General features: G+C 53.8%; 1 protein-coding gene across 1 annotated transcript in view; it reads right to left on the bottom strand.

The window, feature by feature from the left end:
- Positions 1 to 2,081: 2,081 nt before the first annotated feature.
- The window catches only part of DDHD2 (DDHD domain containing 2), a 9,287-nt gene continuing 623 nt past the window's right edge, over positions 2,082 to 10,745 (bottom strand). The window contains 15 exon segments of the mRNA XM_009993261.1: positions 2,082 to 2,172; positions 2,440 to 2,700; positions 2,985 to 3,075; positions 3,159 to 3,261; positions 3,341 to 3,496; positions 3,602 to 3,730; positions 4,132 to 4,227; positions 4,432 to 4,551; positions 4,720 to 4,787; positions 4,923 to 5,131; positions 5,689 to 5,824; positions 7,000 to 7,089; positions 8,096 to 8,216; positions 8,566 to 8,655; positions 9,444 to 9,634. Coding sequence (XP_009991563.1) covers positions 2,082 to 2,172; positions 2,440 to 2,700; positions 2,985 to 3,075; positions 3,159 to 3,261; positions 3,341 to 3,496; positions 3,602 to 3,730; positions 4,132 to 4,227; positions 4,432 to 4,551; positions 4,720 to 4,787; positions 4,923 to 5,131; positions 5,689 to 5,824; positions 7,000 to 7,089; positions 8,096 to 8,216; positions 8,566 to 8,655; positions 9,444 to 9,634 — 1,952 coding nt within the window.

Raw genomic sequence — 10,745 nt, 5'->3', positions numbered from 1 at the left:
TCCCTACACCACAGTTTGTTTCCTCAGACCATGGAAGGGTAAAATGCTGCTGAGAAATCCCGGGCACAGCTCAATGGCAGGACTGTTGTAAGTAGTTATTTGTCACTAGTTTCCCCCATAGATTTGTGTATTTTAGGTCAAGTGTTTGCACATGCAAACAGCAAAGGGAGAGGCACGTCTGCTTCTGCCAAACTCAGGAGATGAGAGTCATGAAAACATCACCTTCAGTTTGGGCCATGGAGCCCTCTGTGCCCCTGCAACCTCAACAGAAGTTACAGAAATAGCTTTACTTTTCCCCAGATTGTGCACATGTGAATTGTTCAGCCCTTTCCCTCCCCCCTGAGACATGTACACAACACAGTCGTCTACTTATTTATTTTGGCTTTTACTGGAAAAGACATTAAATAACATTTAAAACGTATTTCACTTTTTTTTCCTTTTTTTTTTTTTTTTTTTTAACAAAGTGAGTAATTTAAAAAGCTGACCATGAGAGTGTTAAGACTGTTCCTTTTCCTGCTCTTGTAGGAGATGCTTTAGCAATCAGTGCAGGTGCTGGCTGAGCAGCAGGTCTGTCTCTGCAGTCAGGTAAAAGAACAGCTTGTTCCTTGGGGAGGGGAGGAGGGATGCAGGCTGCAAACAACACCTTTCAAGTAGTGCAAATCATGTGGTACCACAGAGGACAAACAAAACGGGTGGCAGGGAAAAGGCTCCTTAGCCCATGCAGGGCAAAAGTCAGTGGGAGGGAAAGTGGTTTGGCTCTTTCCAAAGGCTGTCACAGCAACCACTGGAGCCTCTGCCTCTGCCTTGCCCCAGGACTCCAGCCCAGCCAGGGGATCTGCCTGGGGGGGTTTGGTCACACGGGGGCAATCACCATGGGCTCCCCAGCCCCTTGGAGCAAAGCTCAAACCCCCCAGGCAGTTGCAACTGAGCTGGTGGCCCTTCTTCAGTGAGGTCATTGGGACACAGTGCCCAGACTCCATAGATCTGGGCTTCAACTTCCCTGGCTGCATTTTGTGTGCATTTAAAATCCAAAGCAAAGCCTGGAGCCCAGCTGGGGTGAGACTCCTGTGGCCACCTAGGAGGGCAGTGCTGCCCTGTGCCTCTACCAGCACAGGAGGGCTGTCCCTCTGGGCTTCCCAGCTGCCTGGACACTGCTGAGGAGCAGCTGCTCTCCCCAGGTCTGGCTGGAGTTGGAGCTGGAGGTGAAGCTTTCCTCCCATGTACTCCCTGGCCACTAGCTTGGTCCTACACAAGATGCAGTGCCTGGGCTGGCCCTTGGTTTGTTGGCTGCTGGGTCAAGGTGACAAACATGCTGCTCTCATGAGCTGTGCTGTGGGATAGTCCTGCCTGGCACAGCGCATGGGTGCACAAACCATGCAGCAGCAGTTCAAGGAGACAAGGATGGCTGGGAGACAAGTTCCTGCTGGAACAGCAGCCTGTGCCCTGGGTGTCACCCCCTGCAGACCCCAGTCCTGGTGACTCTGACAGCAGGGAGGAGCAGGCAAGCTCCTGTGCTCAATCAGGCTGCTACAGCTCTCTCCATGCTGTGTGTTTAAGGCTTTTATTCCTCAAAGTCACAAGCTATGAGTGTCCTCACTAAGCCAGAAGCAGAGTCAGGCCCTCAGTGCTGGTTCCTAGCCCAGACAACTAACCTGCTTCAGTGCTAGAGGAGCTAGTGTGATAGCTGACAAGGTGGAGGGTTCAAAGTACCTGTTGCCACAGGGAGTCACAGGGCAGGTGCTGTGTGTGCTTGAGTAGAAGTGTTTTCCCTGGTATTTCCCACCACCCCCCACCCCTACCCAAAAAGGAGTAAAATAATCCTTATCTCCAGGTAGCAGCAAGTACTTGGGAAGCAGCATGCAGGACACAGCAGCAGAGGAGAGAGGAAGGCAGAGTAGAAATCTGGACTTTCCTGGTGAGTACTCATTTGAATTGGATCTAAAAAAGCAAAAGGAGACCATGGCAGTAGCTGCACAAGGGCAGACACAAATCCACCCAGCTCACCTCCTGTTGTGTCCTAAGAAATTTGGGAGGTGGAGACAAGGTGACTTACATCAAGCAGCCAGAACAGCACAGGTTGGTCATTGGCCTCCTGGCAAAGGTTGATCAGGTGTAATGCCTTGTGTCTGGTAGATCTCCTTCAGAACAAGCAGAACTGTGTCTTCTGACTCCCTGGAGTAGAAGGACATGGGAATTTAGAGGGGGACACTTCCCCCCACTCTGTCAGGACAGCTGTGGTGGTTGTGGGGTAGCTGCAGTGCTCAGCAAACACAGGCAAGAACTACACTAGCCTCCCTCCTCTGTCCCTGCCCACCTGCTACAGGCAGGAGCATATCTTGTTTACTCAGGGCTTTTCTTACTACGTTGGCTTTAAAAATGGTGGCAATCTGCTTACGTCAGGCAGGAATTTGAACCCTTGATGGTTATGCAGAAGCTTACCAGTAGCAGAGATGCCCTTGCAGGGCAAATAGATACTCATTAAAGCTCTCTATTGGCTTCTCCTGCAGCACGTAGTCAATGCGGTTCCCTCCGTTCAGCCTCCCCACGTTGATGGGGGGGGTCTCCTCCTTTGCTGCTGCAGGGGGCTCGTCTGGCTTCGTGTCTGAAGGCATGAAGAGCAACGTGATTCAGCTTAGGGGCAGCAGCCCCACAGTGGGCTCTTGCAGAGGAGGGGCAGCTTCAGTGATGGGTCCTTCTCCCCTAGAGCTCTCTCTTGAAAAACAGTGTTTCAAGAGACAGCTAAAGAAGGGTGATTGGCTTGGTGGGCTTACAAAGGGCTGAGACCCCCAGAGCAGGCAAGTTGCTCCTTCTGCCCCTTCATCAGGCAGTGACAGGGAAGGGCCACAGCAGAGCCACATGCAGCTGCAGCTCCAAGGCGATCCCTTGGCTGGGCACAGGTTTGAGGCCGAGATGGAGCAAGGAAGCCCAAGCCTGGGATGTCTGTGGGCAGGTCACAGTGTCCCCTGCCCCGTGGTACCACCGACCTGGGGGTGAAGGACTGCCAGGCCACCCGCAGGGACCCCAGCAGGTTGTTCTTCAGGTCCACGCTCATCCGAGTCAGCCCTTCCTTCAGCTCTGAAAGGCAGGAGGGGTCAGCGTGGGGCTGGGGCCTCAGCACTGCCCGGGGTGGGGGGCAGAGGGGCTGTGCCTGCCCTTACCGAGGTGCATCCTCTTCCTGCCCTTGTGGTGGGGCAGCAACATGGGCTCAAACTCCACATCTGGGACAATCATGGGCTCGATCCTGTACGCCACCGGGTCATACTGTGTGGAGGAGGAGGAGAGTGAGCCAGGGCTTGGGGTCTGTGTGTGGGGCAGGAAGGCTCTGGCTCTTAACACTTACAGGGTGGAAGATGTTGAAGAAGCCTTTGCAGGTGGGCAGGCTGTAGTTGGGGTTGATCCGCTTGACTCCACGGACTGTGAGAAACATCCCGATGGGAGACCCAAAAGCAAAGAAGATGGTGGGCTTGTAGTCCAGCTGAGGATAGTTAGCTGAGACCTAGGAGAGAGGGAGAGGGGTTTTGTTCCATGGGACCAACTCCATGCTGGCTTTAGGAGCACCTTGTTGTCACAGTCAGAGCACAGTGCTGAGCTCTGTAGTTACCTGTCCTAAGGCAACATCCCGGTATTGGCAGTTCCTGCCCTCATCTGTGCTGTCTGGGTTGTGCTGTGAGGGGGACCCAGGCTGGGCCCTGTGCTCCCCGCTGTGCCCGGGAACTGCCGTGCTCTGGTCCTGCAGCAACACAGACAGAGGAAGGTCCTGCAATGAACCCGTGTCATGGCCTGTCCTGCCCACCTGGGAGCAAGTGCACCCCTTGTCCTCCAGAACCAGGGCAGCATCATCCCACGCCAGCTCATCACCTCCCTGGCTGGCAGCACTAGCTACAGTCTTAACCTCCATGAACAAGTCCTGCTGCTCTGTGATCACCCTTACAGACCACAGGGTAACGTGGCCCTGCAGGCAGGTGACATGGGAGCAGCAAGCAGCTCTGTCCCCACAGCCACACACAAGCCCATGAGAGCCACCAGGAATGAGGAGCTCAGGGTGCTCAGGGATGGATCATAAGTGGTAAGAACTGGTCCTGAGAGCAATGGGAGCTGATCTGGATGGATACAGCCACGCAGAAGACAAACCTGCATCTCCCTCTTGGAGCTGATGTAATGGAGTATCTTCATTCTTGGTCCTAAGGGGATTCCCATTTCTTTAAGGTTTTTCTCTGTGCACAAGAACTGGAAAAGAAGCAACCCAGGTATCAGTGCAGGAGCAACAGAGGTGTGTGAAGATTTCCTTCTTCTCTGTGACTGATCTGCTGTGCTCCTCACAGACATTCTGTGTGTGAGTGACTCAGTACCAGGAAGATGTTCAGAGGGTGGGAGGACTGAGATGAAGAGCAGAGAAGAACCAGAAGAAAGGAAAAGAGGAGAGTTCCTTACCAGTGCCTGCCTGTCCATCTTTTCCTTCTCAAAAACATCACAATATTCAGACAGCTCCAGCTTCTTCAGGATTTCTTTTACTTCCCCAATGCCTCTGTTGCTCGAGGTTGTCCTGGAGCCCTGTGAACAGAGACATCGTGCTTTTTGCTCACCTGTTTTGTCCCATGCATTTTGGAGTCTCCCCTTCCCCAGCAGCTGCAGCAGCAGGTCGATGTGAGGCTGCACCAGCACAACCACCCCTGTGGCAACATCCCCCAGGCCCAGCCACCACCACACAGCACGTACCACCTCGCTGTGCTCGTCCTCCTCTGGAGCAGCTTTCTGGTTTGTCAGCAGATCAAACAAAATGAGCGACCCTGGGAACCAGGCAGAGACAGACAGAGCATCAGCATCTCATCAGGGAGCAGCCCTGGGGACCATCTCCTGTCTGGGGTGGAGCCCTGCTCCCAGGCACAGGGTCAGTGAGGGGACAGGCGGGTGAAGCCCCTTACCCAGGCTGTGCCCCGCGATGGAGACCCCCCCACTGAAGTGGGGGTTCCTCTGCAGGAAGAGCTGGTACAGGCGGTTCATCTCGGAGGCCACGGTGTCCACGATGGTCTGGCAGTACGTGGAGCTGTTGTAGAAGAACACGTCCAGGATGGTGTCGTTGATGAAGTGCCGCAGGCGGTTGATGCTCGGCAGAGTGATTCGCTCCAGGTCGCTGCAGGAGGAAAAAGGAGAGAGGGGGTGGCAGTGAGAGGTGCCAGGAACCCCAACATACTTCTAAAGCAAAACATAAGCTCAGGGAGGGATTGCTGCCATCCCAAAGGACCTGGTGTTGTAATCCAGACCCTCAGCTCGTGCCAACACCAAAGGCAGAGCACGGCCTGTGCACTTAAAGCTCCGGCCTTTCGTCCCCCAGAGCCTAACCTGCTCCCTCCCCTTCCTGGGGCACTGCAGAGCAGCATTGCAGCACAGAAACTGGGTGCTGGGGTCCCAGAGGCCTTTACTAAGGTGTGGATGCCCAGAGTGCCTCCTGATGTGGGCCAGGGGGAGGCAGAAGCTTCTCAGGCTGCAAGAAGGCAGTGGGGAGCAGGTCTGGCACAGAGGTGCTCTGTGGGACCCTGTCCATCCTGCTCAGCCCTGAACACTCACAGCTTCCTCTTTTCTGCAGAGGCCACCAGAAAGAGCCCAGTTTACATGGGAGGAGCCTGGATCTGCACTGTGCCATTCCCACAGATGCTGGCACTGGAAGAGGTGGCTGCCCAGGACACTTACACATCCACCCCGGTGGAGTGGAGGGAGCTGTGCCAGTTCACAGGTAGGAATTCCACCCGGCCAATCTGCTGCTGCTCCTGTGCTTTCTTGAAGTGTGCTTGCAGCATGCTCAGGGAAACGTTCCTGAAGTCATTGACTGGAAAAGAGCACAGATTCTTACTGAGACCCAGTGGGCTGCAGGGCAAGCCTGCTGCAGCAACAGCACTTAATAAGATAAAAGGAAAGACCATTACTAGGGGAAATCCCACCAGGGTCTTTAATCTGCTGCTGCTATCCTAAGACTTTGAATCTTTAACTACAAGATCAGGGGAAAATTCCATGTCCTTATATGTGTGTTTACTGGATTTCACTGTCCCATCTGTAACAAGCCTCTTTTCTGCATGGGCAAGACTTTCAACAGAGCAGTAGTAGGAAGAAAAGGTGCTTTAAGAATTTAAAAAAAAAAAATCTGTTGTGAGGAGAGGGAATCCCAAGGGAGGGAATGAACTTGAAATTCCTCAGTTGTCAGGGAGAGAGGCTGATTTCCTTCATTCTAAACTGTCAGCAGCCTTGAAAATAGTTTTGTCAGATGAACATACAGAAGAACAAACTGCATTAAAGCAGAGGTATGTTTTAAAGGAGCTAAAGACAGTCTGCTGTGAAAAATCTCAGCTCCCCTCAGGTTCCATCATATCAGGCTTCCAGGCAGGGTCAGTAATCACCTCTCCTGCAGAACTGCAGCACTCTGAGCATGTGACAGTGAACAGGTCAGACCAGAGTGACGTGGTTTAGTGACCTGTCACCAATATTGATCAACAGGGGATGCTCAGGGAAGTGTGTCAGACCAGCAATATCTCTGCATACCCTCCTGCCCCCAGGCATTTGCAGCTTGGAGATTTCCTGAGCCAGAAGCAGCATCCGTGGTTTTGGTCCACAATCACTGCTGGGTGGGGTGTTGCCTGTTAAGACTTCACCCCGGGAGGTTAACCCACAGCACTAGATTGAGCAGGTCGATAATTAGTTTAGCAGATTTAGACAGTTAGTTGCGAAATCTGTATCCACTTTGGGAAACACACTGTTCTGGGCAGCAGAACAGTGATGAAAAGTGGTTGCCCAAACCTTTCCCAAAGGGGCAGGATTTGAAGTGTCAGGGAGCGCTGCACTCAGGCTCCCCGCTGCAGTCAGCAGATTTGCCCATGAAAGCTTTTACCAGCATGAGGGTGGGGATGGTCTGGACATGCTCAGGCAGCCTGGGGCAGTGTCCAGGCTGGTGGGGGTTTCCTGGCTCCACCAAGAGCTGCCCGTGGAAGGAGCCCCCAGCCCCACACCTACCACACTGGACGATGCTCCGGAAGCGAATGTCGCAGGCAGGGCCAATCCCGTGCACCACAAAAACCAGGTGGTCGATTTGCAGGGGCTCTCCTGGGAGGAAAGAGGAGTTGGGAGAGCTCAGGCACTGCAGGGGACAATGTGGGACAGGGAGTTGTCCCCTCGGATACGGGGGAGCCACCCATCCTCCCCTCAGCCAGGTGAGAACAACCTGAGTTGGTGCCTGGGTTTTGTGCCCAAAGGGTGGTGGGATTTGGGCTTCCCCACATTTCTGAACTGACTGTCCAGCTCAGTTCAGCTGCCCACCCTGGGATGGTTCAGGATCGACGGGACAGCAGAGGGAGGCAAGGTGGCTTGTCCCCCTTCTGTCACTGTCTTCATGTCAGCAGGAGGGGGTGGTCCTGCAGTTCACATCCACCCAGCTGTGGGACACGTTGGGGATGGGAGAGGGCACGAGCAGAGGACTTGGCCCAGTTGTACTTTTCCCAGCCCCTCTGCTGGGCCACCAGCCCCCACCTGCACCAGGCAGGGTTGCCTTGTTCTCTACTTCCCACACACCTGAGTTTGCATAAGTACTTCCCTGAAGGTGGACACGGATGGAAAAGGGGTTAGACAGGAGTAACTGCCTGCCCTCACCATGGGGAAAAATTCTGAGGGCTGACTGGGAGCTTGGTGACACCTGGGAGTGGGCAGAGCTGACACACAGGTTCAGAGACAGGCAGAGCATGTGCCCCAGAAAGTAGTAGGTAAGTGATAAGCCTCTCTCCCTGCCATGGAAAGAAACTCTCCTCCTTTATGAACCAACATACCAAGACCTCAGGGATGGTGTCAGACACTGCAGAGCTTTTACAGCTGGGAGCTCGGGGTGGGAGCTTGAAGCATCCTGCCTTCCCCCTGTGTCTGCCCTTCCACGTGGTCACTCACACTGCAGGCCTCTGGTACTAAGGTTTCTGAAACCACTCAGTTCCTTGCATGACATTTGTAGATGTGCACTTCATTTAATGAATCATGGGAGCCTCTGCCAAGTCTTTTTGAGTATACAGGCTGGAAAAGAGACTCTAGTTCTGGATGGGTGGAAGGGAGGGAGAAGCAAGCTCACCATTGGGGATCTCAGCAGCAATGTTTTCTACTCCTCTCTTCACAGTCCGAGGTCGACCTTGTTCCGTGGGAGTGGAGCCCCAGTCGTCGGAGGAGGCAGCAGGGTGGTAGTGCACCATCAGCTGGGAAACAAGAGCAGCCTCTCATTAAGCTGTGACGTGGTTACACCGAGGAGAAATGTTGCTACAACAGCTGGTAGGTGACACGGGGTGGGACTGGAGCGTGATGCTGAGCTGTGCTAGCCCTTTGTACAAAGAGTGGAAGGTGTGTTGGGAAGAAGTGCCTCTGTGTGAAGCAGAGTCTGCTGGCATCACCCTCACGGGCAGGCAAGGAGAATGTTCAAACTTTGGACAGAACTGATTTCTCAGCAGACATGGTTAAAAGAAACAGCATAAAGGCAGAGCACAAAGACAGGCCCTAAAAAGAATGGAGGGATGTTCTTGCTGGTCAGCACACCAGGCCCCTCCTCACCTTTGGGTTGTGCAAGATAATGATTTCCCTGCTAGGAGACTCCAGTTTTGTCTTCCACTCGTCCAGGGTCACAGCAATCATGTAAGCTTCCTGTGGAAAAGAACATCCTCTGTGAGTCAGCTGAAGGTATTTCCCACCCATTTCACAGTATCTCTTGTCAACACACTTTGTGGAAGAGGCAGAAATCAGCCAGGTCAAGCTGGAGGAGCAGCAGGGTCCTCTGAGTATTATTTGTGAGAGGGTTTCCAAGAAGCCCCCACTTCAGCAGCCACAGCAGACTTCCCCATCAATTCAGAAGTATTCTTTGATACTGCAGATTAATTGTAAAGATGTATGTTTTTAAAAATCTATGCATCTTTCCAAAGATTAACAGGACAGACCACTGAAGTCTCTTAACACTACAAAGCACTCAGTGGGTCCCTGTAACGATGATTCCTCTTACATTCACAACTCCCTTGGTGAAACTATGAGCAGGGTGAGGACAATTCTCACAAGGAGAGTCAAGCTGAAGTTAGAGCAGACAGGGTCAGGAAAAAATAGAGCAAAGCTGCTAGAGTGAGGCTGCAGGCAAGGCCAGAGCTGCACGGCCTGCCGAGAGCACCCGGGTTCTCAAATGTGTAGCAGAAGGATGCTGACACGTCTGGGAGAGGCCAGGAGGGAGAGGAGGCTGCCCAGCCACAGCAGGCAGGGAGGGAGACAGTGGCAGCCTTCAGAGTTGTGTTAATCAGCTGCAAAAGCACCGTGCCAAAGCCTCTTTCAAGTTCATGTCCTCAGGCGCGACCGCGCTGCCAGTTGCCCCGTATGGAGTTTGGGACATCAGGGCCAAGTATTTGACAATCAGAAGCCAAGATGGATGCAACCAGGGAAGTGGTGTTTACCTCCAGTTCTTCGCTGAAGGACTCGGAGTAGGGAATGTACTTGTTGTCCTTGTCCCCCTTGTAGAACCAGGTGCAGCGACGCACCTCGGCTGCCTCCTCCTCCCAGTACACGGCCACGCGCTGCCGCTGCCTCAGGTGCACGTCGTACCTGCCCCCCGAGGTCGGGACAACCACCTCTTCCCTGTCTTTTCCTGCAGGAACCAAGGCCTGACATTAGTGGTGAGAGGACCACCAAGGCACACGACCAGGCAGCCGTGCTCCACAGCAGATCAGGGGGATGAGCCTGGAGCACCTTCTGTGGGCAGCACACACAGAGGACACTGTTGGGCGTCCTGGGAGAGATGCACCACATCAGGCTTCCCCCAGAGGCAGAAGGTAGGATGAAAGCATTGATCTACAACTGGCTTCCTCTCTAGTTCAGGCACAGGCTCACCTGGGACTCTCCCTGCCTTGCTTAGATGGTAAAACATGAATTTTTGGCCCTGGGAAGGCATTACTGAACAGTGAAGGTGCAGGTCTCCAAGTCTTTGTTTCTAAAACTGAGAACTCTGCACAGATCCCAATATGGGCTTCAAATTCTGCCTATTCTACTGCCCTGTGGCTCTGCCCACAGCCAGGCTGCCTGCAGAGCACCCCGTGCCAGGCTGTGCATGGCCCAGTGGTACAGCCTCTGATCCAAAGCTTCCCAGGACAGGGAGGATGGAAGCAACCCCAGTGAGCACTGGCCTGGCAGCGGGTTGCACAGGTGGGCAGTAGGAGGGGCTGTGCTCAGAGCAGACCCCCGTGCCTGGGCAGCACCCTGCAGAGCAGGCAGCCCCCCCTGGGAGCAGGCAGGCAGGGCACCATGGATCCACCCAGGAGACATCTCCCCAGTGGAATTTCTGCCCTGCCAGCCCTCTCCCATCCACACCATCAGGCTGCTTTGCAGTATGATTATATATAATTTAGAGCATATATCAAATGAATGAGGTCAGACCATTGGATGCTTTGTTATTTCTGTGTTTACAGCTCCAGGAGCAGCCACCTTGCCAAAAAAAAATTTAAAAAAATTAAAAAAAAATAAATCCCAATTTAAAATTCCCGAGGGAAAATTTTTACATCCCGGGTGGGAGGCACGGATGTGAGCAGGGAATTTCCTTCTGACACCCGGACAGCTTCCCCCGCGCACACACCTGATGCTCTCCCTGGGCAGCCCGGCCCCTCACGGCGATTTTAGGCAGAGCCAGCGGGTGTTTAGGACCGAAAGGGCAAATTCAGAACCAGCGGCGATGGCGGCGGGGCCGGCAGGGCTGGGGGGCCGGG

This window comes from Chaetura pelagica, unplaced genomic scaffold (genome assembly GCF_000747805.2).
Source record: "Chaetura pelagica isolate M959 unplaced genomic scaffold, ChaPel_1.0 scaffold302, whole genome shotgun sequence".
Classification (NCBI taxonomy): domain Eukaryota; kingdom Metazoa; phylum Chordata; class Aves; order Apodiformes; family Apodidae; genus Chaetura; species Chaetura pelagica.
This window is presented reverse-complemented; position numbering and strand designations above follow the sequence as displayed.